General features: G+C 47.9%; 1 protein-coding gene across 1 annotated transcript in view; it reads right to left on the reverse strand.

The window, feature by feature from the left end:
• The window catches only part of plch1 (phospholipase C, eta 1), a gene marked incomplete in the record, with an annotated part of 54,645 nt that overhangs the window by 20,154 nt on the left and 16,991 nt on the right, over positions 1-17,500 (reverse strand). The window contains 6 exon segments of the mRNA XM_030382010.1: positions 29-232; positions 2,179-2,272; positions 4,727-4,897; positions 6,798-6,927; positions 7,590-7,833; positions 9,623-9,769. Of these exon segments, the coding sequence (XP_030237870.1) occupies positions 29-232; positions 2,179-2,272; positions 4,727-4,897; positions 6,798-6,927; positions 7,590-7,833; positions 9,623-9,769 (990 nt within the window).

Here is a 17,500-nt window from a genome sequence, read left to right on the forward strand (position 1 = left end):
GACAGACAGACAGACAGAGCGGGCTCACCCTCCACGCAGCGGCAGCCCGACTGCAGCACCCAGGCGTACATGTCGGTCTTGGAGTGGGACAGCAGCTGGTCCCCGGTCAGGTAGGTGTTGTGGGACGAGGCGATGAAGTAGTTACACAGCGGCTGCTCCATGTCCTGGTTCACCTCGCGGTGCAGCGGGTTGAACACGTCGCAGGCCGGGCTGCGCATGAAGCTGGTGAACCCTGCCAGGAGCGCCACCCAGAGTCATTACCGTGGTTATGACTTTTGTGATGTAGATAGGTTTTTGTACCGTATGTATGACTTTATATGTCTGTGTTGTTATTTATTTTATGTGGAACCCAGGAAGAATAGCGACCACAGCTGTGGAAGCTAATTGGGATCTGAATAAAGATAAAAAATAAAGCTAAAGTCAGGCTTTACTGCTGAGGCCTTTGGCGGCCGCGGCCATCCTGAGCCACTCACAGTGAGAGGCTCAGGAATGGCTGAATGCATCGTGAGTGAGTGAACTCGAGGTGAGTGAACTCGGATGCATTCAGCCATTCAGCACCATGAAGGAAGGGAGGCCTCTTGCTGAAGGATTCGCTCATCGGGGATCGAACCCCGTGCCTTCTGAATGGTCGTTAAAACACAAAACATGAGAGCAGACAAACACCAAGAATGCCTTTAATGAGTCGTCTCACTCCTAGAGCTAATAAGTTTTACCGCCTCGAGGTTTGAGGCTAGGGTGGTTTGAGTAAGCTGACCGTCTACGTTTCTGCTGACATCTATGGAAAGGGGAAAAGAGAGGGCAAGCAAAGGAAGAGAGAGCTCTTTCATCTGATGGGGAGGGTTAACAAACGAGGGATGAATGCAAAGAGCGAGACGATGTGTGCGAGCATGAGGATGTGCAGGAGTGGAGGGCGAGAAGAAGATGAAGAGGAAGACTCGGAATGACTCGGAAGTAGGAAAGGAAATCGATCCCAAGAAACATTATTAACGATGACTTTTTTACGTATTCATCACAGAAACGAACATACACACACACACAAACACATTAACACACACAGACACACACACACAAACACACACACATTCACACACACCCATAGCCGCCCCCCCCCCCCACACACACACACACACACACACACACGTATACACACACACACAGGGCAGGGTGTAGGCCTACTGGTCTGGTCAGTGAGACACACATTAACACATTTAGTCACCATGCCTCTCAGGGCATAATTAGTCTCACCCCTTCTCTTTCATCAGTCTGTAACTCCCTCTCTAACCCTCTCCCCCCCCTCTCTCTCTCTCTCTCTCTCCCCCTCTCTCTCTCTCTCCCCCTCCCCCTCCCCCTCTGTCTGTCTCTCTCTCTCTCTCTCTCTCTCTCTCTCTCTCTCTCTCTCTCTCTCTCTCTCTCCCTCTCCCTCTCTCTCTCTCTCTCTCTCTCTCTCTCTCTCTCTCTCTCTCTCTCTCTCTGTCTCTCCATCTTTCTTTCTCTCTCTCTCTCTCTCTCTCTCTCTCTCTCTCTCTCTCTCTCTCTCTCTCTCTCTCTCTCTCTCTCTCTCTCTCTCTCTCTCTCTCTCTCGCTCATATGTTCTCAAACTAACAACTCCTGCTTTAAGCACTACTGTGAAACAGAAGATAGGGGAAAATAAGGGGGATCACCTAAAAACCAAGGGACAAAATTAGAACCAAATTAAAATACAGTCTGTTGTCACTGCCTATTTGAACTCATGCCTGAGGGATGTGTATTTTAGGGTAGAGATGGTAAGGGGCATTACCGATATCAAGGGGATGTGTCTGTTAACATTGTCTGGAGCAGAGATGTGGATTTATAACACAACGGCACCACCCCACTGCAGACCGCCCCCCAGTCGGACTCCATCCGGGACAAACCCAGATAAATGACCCAGTCAGAAACCCACTGGAGCCAAAGATACTCAGAGTGCAGGTTGCTCTTTAGGGTCCCTTGATTTATATCCAAACCAAACATACGACCGCGTGAACACGGAGACACACCCAGTGCTCCCCAAGTCTAGTGTCTGAACGTGATCGTGGATTGAGTGTGCAGTAAAAGCTTGGGATGGCTTTCCAAATCCTGTCTATTCCGATCAGAGCCCTCATAGTGGTTCATCTCCTAAAGAGATTGGGAGCTAGACCCGATAGTGGGGGGGGGTCTTACCTTCGATGCCCAGGAGGCCCTTTTGTTTATAATCGGAGGACTCCTCAAACTTATCGATGATGTCAGCGCAGTACTCCGGCGTCACGGTGGTCATCTGTCAAAAGAGAAACAGTTTTCTGACCATTCAGGACCCCTTGGCTCCGGAGGAAGGGGTAAACACGGCCGCACATTATAACTCGCAATCATGGCGTCCCTGTCATGCAGGTGAGAGTGACATGGGAGGTGCCCCAGCGCCTGGTAACGGCCACGGCCTGGGGTATTGTCAGCTGTCTATTGAGCAGCTAAATGGGACAGCTTGTGGAAAAGGAGAAGCAGGGAGATAACACCATTTAGCAGCGGAAGAGGACCCTGACATGACCTACAAAAGAAAGAGTTGCAGGAGAGGACTGATACCCACGAGACAAGCCAAGTTTAGGTGTGATAAATCTGCCTAGTGGAGCTAGTTCCTCTGGGGCTTCGGGCAGAGACGCTGGGAGCGAAGCGAGGCAGTTAAACATCGGACTATCCGACAGGATGAGCACAAGATACACACAATTGTATCGGCAGTTAAAAAAGTTTCTCTTTCTCCTTACAAATATACTTATTTTAAGTCGCTTTGGATAAAAGCATCTGAATCTAACGGTAATTGTAAATGTAATAATATCACATCGTCACTAAAACAGCGGTTGATAACATCACATCGTAGCATTACTAAAGCAGAGGTTAATAACATCACATCGTAGCATGACTAAAGCAGAGGTTAATAACATCACATAGTCACTAAGACAATGGTTAATAACATCACATCTAGGGCTGCAACTAACGATTATTTAAATAATCGATTAATCTGTCGATTATTTTTTCGATTAACCGATGAATCGGATATAAAAAAAAAAAAAGATGAATTGCCGCATCTTTATTCAAAAACTGAACATTACTTCAAATTCACAGTGCAGACTGAAGTGTAAAAACACCAGGTTATTGCTCCAACGTCCCGGAACTATTAAAAGTAATATTAAATAATAAAAAGATTAAAAAAACATAACTGGGATAACACAAAAAAAAACATACAATGTATGATATACTTTTATATGTATATAAGGGATGTCCATGGTTAACCGGTCAAACCTATTGATACCATTTTCGAGACTCTTTGAAATAGAACTTGTAATATTGCTTTAATTGCTGATAAGATGATGATAGTTCAAGATAGGACATTAAACAGGTCATAATTCTATCTTTACTATCCATTTTATATTACTGGGAAAACAAGTTTTCACCAAAAGCTCAATATATATATTTTTTTACTGCTGCATTTGAACGCATCAATCATATTACTGAGCTGACCTGAACACATCACATTTGACACTGTTTGTGACCATTGGTTAGTTTTTTTTTTTTAAGCTAACTAGCTCTATATCCTGCCGATTTTAACATGGATTTAAAAACTGCATTACTATTTTTAACTGATGGGACTTTCTACACCGTCCGGTTGTGTGATTACTACCGCTGCTTTGAATGACTGTTGATGCACGCGGTGCCGACTCCGAGCCCGTCTGCACAACGTCTGCAGCAGCAGCAGCTGACAGAGTTTTCGGTTGAACTAGACGGATACTGAGTTGAAGGAGTTTTTTTAACCCAAAGACAGTGAAGGTTCAACACTTTTATGTAGGCCTACAGTCCAGTTTTAAGATATGACCAAAATACAAGCTGTGGTCGCTCACACTAAAGCTCGCTGTGCGCGTGCATGAACCGTGAACCAACCTGTCGGCGGCTGGCTGTAAACAGTGCTACGCCTATGAGTAACTTATTAATCGCGCGACACAACGAATCGACGACCAAATTAGTTGCCAACGCATTGAGTAATCGATTTTTATCGATTTTATCGATTCGTTGTTGCAGCCCTAATCACATCGTCACTAAGACAATGGTTAATAACATCACATCGTCAGTAGAACAGCGGTTAATAACATCACATTGTCACTAAGACAATGGTTAATAACATCACATTGTCACTAAGACAATGGTTAATAACATCACATCGTCACTAGAACAGTGGTTAATAACTTCACATCGTCAGTAGAACAGCGGTTAATAACATCACATCGTCACTAAGACAATGGTAAATAACATCACATCGTCACTAGAACAGTGGTTAATAACATCACACCGTCACTAAGACAATGGTTAATAACATCACATCGTCAGTAGAACAGCGGTTAATAACATCACATTGTCACTAAGACAATGGTTATAACATCACATCGTCACTAGAACAGTGGTTAATAACATCACACCGTCACTAAGACAATGGTTAATAACATCACATCGTCAGTAGAACAGCGGTTAATAACATCACATCGTCACTAAGACAGTGGTTAATAACATCACATCGTCACTAGAACAGTGGTTAATAACATCACACTGTCACTAAGACAATGGTTAATAACATCACATCGGCAGTAGAACAGCGGTTAATAACATCACATCGTCACTAAGACAATGGTTAATAACATCACATTGTCAGTAGAACAGCGGTTAATGTCATCACACCGCCGCGCCCTCTGACCTTCTGCTCGGTGCGCAGGAACACGGCCAGCTCCTCGGCCGTCAGGTGGTCTCTGCGGTCGCTGTAGGCCATCATGAGCAGGAAAAGGTCGCGCCTCAGAGACATCATCTTGTAGAACACGGAGAACTCCTCGTAGGTGAGAGATCCTTGCTGGTCGTCTGTGTCCGCCTCCTGGGGAAGGGAGACACATTGTTTGATGCTTTGAGGAGCTCTTTCAGTATCACCAGCGGTGGTAAGTCAATGTCCCAGTGGTAGCCCCCCCCCCCACCAACTCTTCATTTGACCTGGGGCAATTGAGTCAAGAAGATACAGCTTGTTTGCTGCTGTTGGGGACAGTGGCAAAACATAGAGAGAGAGAGAGAGAGAGAGAGAGAGAGAGAGAGAGAGAGAGAGAGAGAGAGAGAGAGAGAGAGAGAGAGAGAGAGAGAGAGAGAGAGAGAGAGAGAGAGAGAGAGAGAGAGAGAGAGAGAGAGAGAGAGAGAGAGAGAGAGAGAGAGAGCAAGAGAGAGAGAGAGAGAGAGAGAGAGAGAGAGAGAGAGAGAGAGAGAGAGAGAGAGAGAGGAGAGCGAGAGAGAGAGAGAGAGAGAGAGAGAGAGCGAGAGAGAGAGAGTGCACATGTGCGTTGCAGCATGTGTGTGAGACATTGGGGGATGACTTAGCCCTCTCAAAGGTCCTGGGTTCAATCCCCAATGTCACACCACCTACCCCTGGGTAACCATGAGCAGGCAAACTCATCTCTACCTTGTCGACCTAGATGTTAAAACGACGGCTAAATCCCTGAACACTGACAGAGATGTTCATCTGTTTGTTTCATTACTCGGCAATAGCGCCGAAATGCCCGTCGTCTTCCCACCCGACACCTACCTGAAAACACATCATGTCACACCGTCTTGTGCAATGACCTGTGATACGACAGACAACGTGCCATCAAATCCTCCTCAACACCCTGCATAAATTAGATCCCTCAGCCTATTACACACACACACACACACACACGCATACGCACCAACACAGCCTCCACCCAAGGCTAATTAAATGCTTCCTCATCATCATCATCTTATCATCTTATTATTTCAAAAGTGTTACCTGGGGACATTCAGTGTGCCCCCGCCTCTGCGAGAGGAGCAGAGCTGCTGCCTGCCACCAAAACACACCGTCGCCCGCCCACTCCCCCCCCCCCCCCCCCTCCCTCTCGTCTCCATCGCCATAACGATGGCCTCTCAAGGGGGCCGCAATCCATTTCCCTCTAAACCCAATAAGGAGCTGAAGTAACCATTGCAGCGCTGGGATGAGCTAGTGCTGGTGTGGAGGGGGAGGGGGGAGTTCTCGCCTCAGCTGAGGCGGGTGGGGGGGGTCGCATTATGGGGCTCCGTAAGGAATCGCAATGCATAGAAAACCAAATGGCTATTTTTAGCTGCTTTGAGGCTGGAGGAGGGTCCGTACGGGCCTGGTCTTGGAGTGAATGACGGATCAATGGCCTCTATTCAAGTCAGACCTGATCCGTCAATGATCCTTTATGGGCGGACGCTGAGAGACACGCACAGACGAGAGCCGTGTGATGCTGAGGTGGCCCTAGCTCCGATAGATAACGATTTGAATACATTGTACTGCTGTGTTGCTCTGTTTATTCCGCCCACACACAGCAGATTATCATAGAACAACAACAGCATCGATTCATTCATATAAATGTCTGCTAGGCCGTCTTGGGCTGATGTTTGGCATGCGTGCATCAATTCATACGTGCATACATACGTCCTAACAATATGCACAATAAATGAATTCCTTCAGCAATTCAACCACTCAATCTAAATATTTAGATTCAATCAAATGGAATTTAAAATGGAAGACACAATGGCCTCATCTCAGCCAACCAGATGAGACTTCCTGAGAGTCTGAGGTAAACCTCAGATAAACCTCAAGTCACTCCATTTGAGACTGAACTTGGATGTTCTGGACTGCCTCCCTCATGCATTAGACTGCCTTCCCCATGCATTAGACTGCCTCATCACGCAGTAGAATGCCTTCACCACCATGCACTAGATGGTGGTGATGTGCCTGGGACCTTACTGACCTGGAACATCTGCTTCACCTTCCTGCGCGGCAGGTTGACGTTGAGCTTGTGGAGCAGCTGGTAGATCTCCTCGATGTTCAGGAGACCGTCTCCGTTCTTGTCCGCTTCCTCGAACGTCTGCTTCATCCACGTCTCGAACGCACTCTGGTTAAGGAGAACGCCCTGTGTGTGTGTGTGTGTGTGTGTGTGTGTGTGTGTGTGTGTGTGTGTGTGTGTGTGTGTGTGTGTGTGTGTGTGTGTGTGTGTGTTTGTGTGTGTGTGTGTGTGTGTGTGTCTGTTTTTGTATGCATGAGCGTAGCTGGATGTGCACATTGTTTGTTTGTGGGAATGTGAGTCCGTCTTGGCGTATGTACACTACTTCTTTAGCTGCATAAATCCTTCTTTGCATGTGTGTGTGTGTGTATGCGTGTGTGTGTGTGTGTGCGTGTGTTTGTCTGCATCCCTGTGTGGTTGTGTGTGTGTGTGTGTGTGTGTGTGTGTGTGTGTGTGTGTGTGTGTGTGTGTGTGTGTGTGTGTGCATGTCTGCATCTGTGTATGTATTTGTGTGTGTTTGTTGTGTGCGTGTGTGTGTGTTTGTCTATGTGTATGAGTATGTGTATGTGTGTGCGTGCATGCATGCATGTGCCTTAGTGCGCCGCAATGTGCCTTTGTGCGTGTTTGTTGTGTGCGTGTGTGTGTGTGTGTGTGTGTGTGTTTGTGTTTGTCTATGTGTATGAGTATGTGTATGCATATGTGTATGTGTGTGCATGCATGCAGGCATGTGATTGGTGCTCCGTAATCCCTGAAGGATATTGGTCGTGGGTGCGTTGCCGTCTTGCCAGGGAGTCCTCGTCGCTGATGCCGGCCATCAGGTAGCGCAGGCCGGTCACCCAGGTGCGGGCCTCGTCTGCGTTGGAAGTGACCAGGTCCAGGGACTCCATGTGGTTCCCGTGGTACACCGTGAAGCAGCAGGCCGGCTCGAAGCCCCCCTCCGCGTGCCGGTGGAAGATGTCCGACTGATGGCCCTCCGTCACTTTGTACAGCGAATCAATGGTGACTAGCACAGCAGGAAGGAGGAGCACGAGGAAGGGGGGGAGGGAGGGGGTGGGGAGGAAGAGGAGGAGGAGGAGGTGAGGAGGTGGAGGTAGAGGAGGAGGAGGAAGAAGAGGAGGAAGATAAGTAGGAGGTGAAGGAAGAGGAGTTCGAGGTAGAGGAGAAGGAGAAGGAGGAGGAGGAAGAGGAGTAGGTGGTAGAGGGGGAGGAAGAGGAGGAAGAGAAGTAAAAGGTGAAGGAAGAAAAGTTGTAAGTAGAGGAGAAGAAGGAGGAGGAGGAGGTGGAAGAGGAGAGTACAGGGAGAGCAAACAGTGTGGAGTATAATTAGAGAATGCGGAAATATCTGTCCGTCCCATCTGTCTTTTTGTCTGTCCATCTGTTAATCAATGCCTGTCTTCCTGCCTGTTTGTCTGTCTGCCTGTATTTCTAGCTCTGTTCGTATGTCTAATTGAACACAAACACACACACACACACACACACACACACACACACACACACACACACACACACACACACACACACACACACACACACACACCCACTTACCCTCCCACAAACCCACACACCCTCCACAACCACACCCACCCATCTACCAACGCACCTACCCACCCACAAACACACACACACACACACACACACACACACACACACACACACACACACACACACACACACACACACACACACACACACACACACACACACACACACACACACACTCATGGAAAACGCTGGGTCCGTTTATCTTCATCCCAGTGTCACTGGAGGACAGCTCAGGGGCTTATCTCATGTCTAAAGTGCACACACAGATACAGGATCGCATACACACGCTAGCATCACTCAGACGGGTTGAAAGCCACGGTGGGGGGGAGAACAATAACGCGGATAAAGCGATAAACAACCCTGATGAATTGGAGATAGCAGAAAATGCTGGGATAATAACTAATCTGCTCCGAAACCACGGCGATGGACAGTAGGAAAGCAATCCTAAATCCAGGCAGAGCTGGATGGAAAATACAAAACCAAGGGGGAAATAAGTGGCACGCAATGAGAGAGATGCCGGAAGAATTACAGGGAAAGCATGAGGCATGCGGTCAATACGAGGCCGGGCAGATGGAGCAATATGTTAAGGCGACACCGACAGAATCAGACAAACAAAGAAACAAAAGAGTACAAAAGACTAATAGTCTATAGTAATAGACTAGTGTGTGTTGGCGAGCACATCGGTATGTTTCTGCAGTGCACAGCAGTGCACACCTCATACACACCTTCAACGTCAGCCATTACGCCATACATCATCTGCCATACAGACATACACAATTAGACATGATCAAATCCACGCTGAGAGGGGAAGATCCTCAACACAACCCACCCACAGAATAACATAGCAGTCTCTCCCCTTACCGGTCTCTCCCCTAGACCGGTCTCTCCCTGAGATAGTTCTCTCCCTTAGACCGGTTTCTCCCCTTGACAGGTCTCTACCCTAGACCGGTCTCTCCCCTAGACCGGTCTCTCCCCTAGACCGGTCTCTCCCCAAGACTGGTCTCTCGCCTCTATCTTTCTCTCCTAGACTGGTCTCTCCCCTAGTTTGGTCTCTCCCCTAGTTCTGTCTCTCCCCTAGACCGGTCTCTCTCCCAGACCGGTCTGTCCCCTTGACTGGTCTCTCCCCTCTATCTTTCTCTCCTAGACCGGTCTCTCACCTAGATCAGTCTCTCCCCTAACCGGTCTCTCCCCCGGCCCCCCGCTCCCCCCCTGCCCTCCCCCCCGCTCCCACCCCCCTGGCGGTCACTTACTCTTGGCCTTCTCGCTCTTCCTGGAGGGCTTCCAGCGGATGCAGGAGCGGTGCTCGTCCAGGTAGAAGAGCCGCAGCAGCCCCTTGGAGCCGGCCTTCAGCTTCACCATCTGGGTCCCCGACTGCATCACGCTCATGCATCGCTCCACTGCGGACCGGAGGCCATGACACACACACACAGACAGCGACACACACAGACAGACAGACAGGCACACGGGTCAGCGGAGGGATCTGTTAAAGGGGAGGAGGCTGCAGGAACCGGAGCCTGCGTCTCGGCCGGCGGTGCCAAGTGGGGCGCATCAATGGAGTCACTGTGTGGCACAATGAGGCCCAACGGACACCGGTGGACCAGGGACACGGGCCGGAGCCCCCACAGGGGTCTGACTGTGTGGACGGAGGGACAGAGGGACAGAGGGATGGAGGGACAGAGAGAGAGAGAGAGAGAGAGAGGGGCGAGAGAGAGGAGAGAGAGAGAGAGAGAGAGAGAGAGAGAGAGAGAGAGAGAGAGAGAGAGAGAGAGAGAGAGAGAGAGAGAGAGAGGGGCGAGAGAGAGGAGAGAGAGAGAGAGAGGAGAGAGAGAGAGAGAGAGAGAGAGAGAGAGAGAGAGAGAGAGAGAGAGAGAGAGAGAAGAGAGAGAGAGAGAGAGAGAGAGAGAGAGAGAGAGAGAGAGAGAGAGAGAGAGAGAGAGAGAGAGAGAGAGAGAGGGAGAGAGAGAGAGACTATAGCTCAATTCTAGTTGGTTTTCTAGCTAGCCAACACACCTGAAAGCAAGGTCACCGAGGGTCAATGTGTGGGAAGATGACTTAAGTGAGGTTTCAGAGGCTGAATAAAATAATCTCTCTCAGTGTTTTTCACTCTCCTTCTCTCTCCCTCACCCCTGAGCAAGGGACAGTCTGTGAGGGAAGGAAAGCTGAGGAGAGACACTGAGGTGGGGTGACCCCACATCTGATGGCCCTTCACTCGTCTTGAAATCCACACACGTTTTCCTGGAACATGGATGCTGCCATGATGCGAGGTAGAGTAAAGAAAATAACTGAAAAAGGTTTGCCTGCCATCACTTGACACGAGGGAAAATTCATGGTGAAATGGATGAGGGGAATGAAAACAACGGTATGTGGTTCTGGTTTCGGTGTGTTTAATTGGTTGATGGTCTGTAGGTGTCCAACATGCAGTGGATGAAAGCTTAGCTTCAAACTTCCCCCATCTTTGTTGTGACAGATGGCGGCAGACAGCCGAGAGACGGCTTCCTGTCCCCATTAAGGAATATCGAGTGTGTGTGTGTGTGTGTGTGTGTGTGTGTGTGTGTGTGTGTGTGTGTGTGTGTGTGTGTGTGTGTGTGTGTGTGTATGTGTGTGTGCTTGTATATCTGTGTGTATGTGTTTGTGTGTGTGTATACATGTGTGTGTGTGTGTGTGTGTGTGTGTGTGTGTGTGTGTGTGTAATTTTGTGTGTGTGTTTGTGTGTGTGTGTGTGTGTGTGTGTGTGTGTGTGTGTGAGTGTGTGTCTATGTATGTGTTTGCGTGCGTGTATGTCTCTGTGTATGTTTGTGTGTGTGTCTATATTTGTGCGTGTGTGTATGTGTGTGTGTGTGTCTATATTTGTGCGTGCGTGTATGTGTGTGTGTGTGTCTATGTGTGTGTGTGTGTGTGTGTGTGTGTGTTTGTGTTTGTGTGTGTGTGTGTGTGTGTGTGTGTGTGTGTGTGTGTGTGTGTGTGTGTGTGTGTGTGTGTGTGTGTGTGTGTGTCTATATGTGTGTGAGCTTTAATTACACTTAATGAATACACGTAGTTAACGACACGCCCTCATTTCCGGTTCATTTGATTGAGTCATTTTGCATTCATACTGCAGTCACATGCAACATGTACGTGCATACATGCCCATCAGAGTGTGTCTTAATCTGCCAGGAAGTATCATTATTTTCTTGGATATTATACTTTTCAAAATAGGTCCCTTAGCACATAACACAAGAAAACAATGCACTTAAGTGAACAATAGTCCATAAATTCACAGGGTATTGATGCTGAGCTCAAACGATAATGATATGAAAATGTATGTTTCCATTTTATACTCCATGCTGCTTTCAAACTGTCTTCTGTGACTGCCTTGAAACCTCCACATGAACAGTGAAGTCAGGTGAGGTAGCAGGTGGACCTAGGAATGTGCATAATAATGGTCCTCCCTTTCCATTCCTTGTCTGATGACTGATGGTTTGTGGTCAAATGTTTTTAAAAACCTTATAACATAAACAGCCATCAAACTAGGCTGTCACCATCCTTTATGTCTGAATGGCGAGACAGCTCTGAGCTTCGCTTTGTAGTGTGAGTCCAAATAACAAAGAAGCACGTAAAGAGGAGCGGTAACGCTACGGCGCCGTCGTAACGCACACGCAGAAAGTGAGTTGTTATTAGTCACCGAGAATCATGGAATCGCGCTCTACACATCCACTCCATATTATCATTTGTGACTCTGTCAGGATGAAGACGCTCCACAAAGGAGGAGGAGGGAGGCAGGGGGGAGAAAGGGGAGGAGGAGGGGGAGGAAGAGGAGGGAGAAACAGAAGGAAAAGACACTTGACAGCACACTTTCGTAGTTTGGATCATGGTATTTTTGTTTGTGTCCCGATAAAAAATCGACGCTGCTGCAATTCAAAGCTATTTCAAACCCTCTGTGGGTTTCCTCCTTTACACACACACTCACACAAACACACACAAACATACACAATTTCACACAAACACTCACACACAAACACGCATCCACATCCGGCAGCCCCTCTAAGAATAGAGGCGCGAACAGCTCTGTGATATCCCAGCCACTCCAAGCGTTTAAGCAGCCAATTCTCATTAACGGGCAGTTAACGAGCTGGCAAGTCCCATCGTTAAGTGAGCATCAGGGAGTTTCCGGTATTGGAACTTCGCTGTTCGGTGTCTGATGCTGGAAATATAGGCCGGGAATGGAGGAGATGGGCTCAGATTGAACTTCCTTTGTGTTCAGCTTGGACGGAGCTCTACCTGGGGAGCTGGGGAGCTGATTTTCAGCCAGTCGATGAAGGTGCCAATGAAGGTGCTTGAGAACCAGTTTCTAAAAACAAAGACAGCGCCAACAAACAGCCCAATGGCTCCTCACTGCCAACCGTAGAGATAGAAGCTGCTTTCTCCTGTGTTGACTTGTTTTTGTTATGCAATGCAATCGAGTCTTGCGTATGTTCTGATGGAGAGAAAGACTTTTGATATTAATAATATCCCTCGCAAAATCGGAACATGTGGATGTGACCTCACACAGAGTGGCTATTCTGGTCTACTAAAGCATGCTGGTGAGTTTTTCCTAGAAGCTGAGATCCAGCTGTGTTGTGAGACTGTGTGTGAGCTTAAGAAGAACACGTGATGTGATGTGCGAACGAGAGGTCAGATGTTATCAGTCATGGAGCAGATTCAGTGAGCTTACAGACAGGGAAGTACATTATTAATGGCATATCAAGGTCATAAGTAGCAGTACACCTCTGCTTACAGTGTCAGCTTAGCTCAGGCGGTAGAGAGTGTTGGCTGGTAACCGGAAGGTTGCCAGTCCAAACCCCGGCTCCTCCTAGCGTGTCAAGGTGTCCCTGAGCAAGACCCTTCACCCTGAATGCTCCTGACGATCTGGCTGGCGTGGTGCCTAGCATCGTTGACTCAACCGTCTGTGTGTGAATATGTGGATGAAGTGTTGTAAATCGCGTCGGATAAAAGCATCTGCTAAATGCCCTGAATGTTAATGTAAATGTTTTCATGCTTGGGTTTATTCATTTTAAAAGGTTAAAAGCTTTCACAAGTGACACTGATGTCAGTCGATTAAGCGATGGTAGTGTTAGTGTAATGTCAAAAGATAATTCTGCAGATGGCCATAGATTTTAGAAACCTTCACAGACATCCATATTAATGTAAAGTACTTCGTTATGCCATTGTGTACCCAGCCTGGCTCAAAGTACACATATCCCGGAGTACAACCACAGCATGGGCTTAGACAGCTCAACCACCACATTATTGAAACTTATGTATTATTTAATATTCAATGCTTAAAAAAAGGTGTTAATAAAACAATATCGCAGGGGACAGCTAAATAAACTGCATGAAGAACACACATTCCAAGAAAAAACAATTTAATTTCAGAACAGATGCAGGCAAATACCGTTTGTTCCTAGAGTCTTTATCCTGTCTGACAACATCATCCAACACTACCATCTCTCCTCCCTACTTCCCTTTCTTCTCCTCCCATCAACGCTCCCCTGCCTTCCAACTCCCTCCCTCCCATTGTTGAACCCTGGGAGGGAGGGAGTTACGATGTAGTTGCACAAACGCTTTTATCTTAAGCACCTTACACTGATCTCCGACTCATGCTGTTTGGGAGCGTGTAGGATCTCCGCCTCTTGCTGTAGGAAGCCTTCAGGTTTGCTTAGGCCATTGAGGAATGAATCCAGAAAATGGTAAATAGACTTTTCTAACCAGCTGCCACTCAAAGCTCTTCACAATATTGCCTTTTTTTCTAGCGCTTTTCTAACCAGCTGCCACTCAAAGCTCTTCACAATATTGCCTAACATACACAAATGAACACACCGAAAGCGGTGTCAAGCATGAAAGGAGACAGCCAGCTTGTCGGGAGCAATCAGGATCAGGTCTTGCTCAGGGTCACCTCGACACTCTAGGAGGAGCCGGGAATCGAACTAGCAACCTTCTAGTTACCAGCCAACCCGCTCCAGTGCCTGAGCCACATCCGGTAACTTTCTGCTGTGGGTGGAACCCCCTGGCCACCGCTTCCATATCCTAACTGACGATATAACCAGTCTCTGTAGCCTGCCTGTTGCCTGTGGTCTGGAAGCTCAAAGCGAGGACAGCCATGACGGAGGAGAGCGAGGCCAGTATCCTGACTGTTCCCTGGAGAGGAGGAATGCCCTCGAGCCACAAACCTTCACACCGAAACATCGAAAAACGACCGACAACAAGCTAAGAAGATCATCACTACAGCGCTGCCCCTGTAGAGACGATCACCCAGAACACACACACACCCACCCACACACGCACGTACACGGACACATTCACGTACACACCCACAAATACTTACACAAACGCACATGCACACAAACACACCCACGCACACACACACACATACACACAGACACACACAGACACAGTCAAAGACACACACACACACACACCATTTCTCATTCATCATTCATCATTTAACTAGCGCTAAAATATTTTTCTGCCGCTAATGGCTTTATTTGAATCAACACAAAGTCATTAAATGTGTGCCCATCCATACAGTCTAAAAACAATAAACCAATCCACTTGACTACAGTTGCTGTTGCTCCAAGGGACCAAATCAGTCTTTGTTGTTCACACGTGAACTATTTGCTGCAGCCTGTAAACCCCATAATAAACCTGATAAACCGCCCCCCCCTGAAATATCAACTTGTTTTAAAATGAACAACCAAGTCAAAGTACCCAAGGTCCCTCATGTACTGTACGTGTGTGTGTGTGTGTGTGTGTGTGTGTGTGTGTGTGTGTGTGTGTGTGTGTGTGTGTGTGTGTGTGAGTGTGTGTGTGTGTGTGTGTGCGTGCGTGCGTGTGTGTGTGTGTGGGTGTGACTGTGTGTATGTGTGTGTGTGTGTGTGTGCGTGCGTCAGTGAGTTTTAATGTTCTAACGCGTGCGTTGGGCTGTAACCCATGAGTAGAGAGAGAGAGAGAGCGAGAGAGAGAGAGAGAGAGAGAGAGAGAGAGAGAGAGAGAGAGAGAGAGAGAGAGAGAGAGAGAGAGCACATCAAAGATATATTGTGCGACAGCGGGCCAGTCAAATCAAACACATTATAATGGCATTCACGAGAGACAGGTCTCTGTGATCAGCAAATTAACTAAGTGCTCAGATCTGTACAACCGAGCTCAGGACACAACGGTTACACATTTAACACTGAGCCTCTGTCTACCTTCATCAGCATTATCATCCTCATCACCACTCCCACCATCATCATCCCCGTCAACTCTATCACTACAATCAGAGATAGCAAGATAAAGGTCTTTATTAAAAGTCTTCTCAACTCTGTTAATAAAACACGAATGTGTGATCTTCAGTGTGCAACATCTCCACGAGTGACAGCAAACGTCTCCGAGAGTGAGACCCCACGTTCGAATGAAGCTCCACACACAGGACGGTTGCCTTGAAGTTAATTACCGGAATTGACCTCAAGAGTTTGCATGATTTATTTATAACTACAAAATCCATATTCAGCGGCATCTGCCTCGTTCTTCATGAAGTATTCATGCAGCGTGCGCCGCGACCACACAAGAGCAGGGACGCAGGAACACCCCATCCAACGTGTAATTGAAGGTAGGGATTCAGAAGGGCCGACGCCTCATTGTTTCGCCTGTCATCAGTTGTCTCTCTATCGATTTGTGGCGAACAGGACGAGATAAATATGCTGAGGAATGGATGTTAATTGGCCGATATTATCGAAACAGTCCATGCTCCACAACGCAGAACAAATGACGCAACATCTGGAATTACGTTTTGCAGCAAACATCTTCAAGAAATCGCCTCCCACTGGATTCTGTAATCCACAATCCACCCGTAACCTGTAGCTGGAGACACAAGCTGTTCTGCAAGCGTGGAGAGTTTGTGTTTATTTTTATGGTCTTCATCAAGTGGCTACACATTAAATAACAGTGGCGGTGCACAGCAGGTTCAAACCTATTATCACCGAGTGAGAGTTATACAATCACCCTGGGGACACTCTAATACATAATCATGAGCCGCTTCCTCCTGCCACGCTGGAAATAGCAACCCAGCCAGCGGTGTTGATGTGGGCCCAGACACGGCAACACAAAGGATTGTAAAAGGGTTCACACTCACAATGGGAGCTGGGATGGGAGAACAACCATGATGGGAAAAAGGGCCAGAAGAGGGGGAGCTGTCGACCCCGACACATTCATGCGATGTTATCACTTAGAAGGACCCTTCTTTCTATTTATCGACCGCAGACAACTCAATGAATGTGAAAACACGAAAAGCGTTGGTCGTTCCGTACTCACCTGTCTGGGCGATCCTGCCCTTCTGGGGCACGGCCACACTGCCCCAGACATGGGAGACGCTATGGGCGAGCAGGGGTGCCACGCTCGCGACGGACGACCTTTCAGACGCAAAATAGCTGTATTTCCCTCCGTGGCGCGAGTATGTGTTGAAGAAAGGTGAACAGAAGATGGCCATCTTCTCTGCGTTTACAGCGGGTCAGAGACGCTACCTGTAGGATTTGAACTCATCTCACGACCGGTGTGGCCGCCTCCACCGACTTCAAGCAGATCCAGATTCATCTCCTATTATTAACACGGACTCCATCAGATGTCCCAACCTCCCCCATGTGATCTGGAGCGGCACCTTCATCTGAACCTTGCATGTCTTACACACACAAGCACATACACAAACACACACACACACAAGCACACGCCACCTTTCTCCCAATCATCTGTTCTCCACCCCTCTGTCTCGCCAGCATGTCATCTACCTCTCTGAGGCTCCTTTGAACATTTGAACAGCTGTGTGTGTGTGTGTGTGTGTGTGTGTGTGTGTGTGTGTGTGTGTGTGTGTGTGTGTGTGTGTGTGTGTGTGTGTGTGTGTGTGTGTGTGTGTGTGTGTGTGTGTGTGTGTGTGTATGTGTGTGTGGGTGTGTGTGTGTTCATGTTTGTTTGTGTGTGTATGTGTGTTTGTGCGCAGGCACATATGTGTGTGTGTGACTGTGACTGTGTGTGTGTGTGTATGTGTGTGTGTATGTGCCCACGACCGTGTGTGTGTGTGTGTGTGTGTGTATGTGTCGTGGTCCTGGTATTGTTGTTTGGACAGTGATTATGAAGAGGAGAGT

Source organism: Gadus morhua, chromosome 16, assembly GCF_902167405.1.
Source record: "Gadus morhua chromosome 16, gadMor3.0, whole genome shotgun sequence".
Classification (NCBI taxonomy): Eukaryota; Metazoa; Chordata; class Actinopteri; order Gadiformes; family Gadidae; genus Gadus; species Gadus morhua.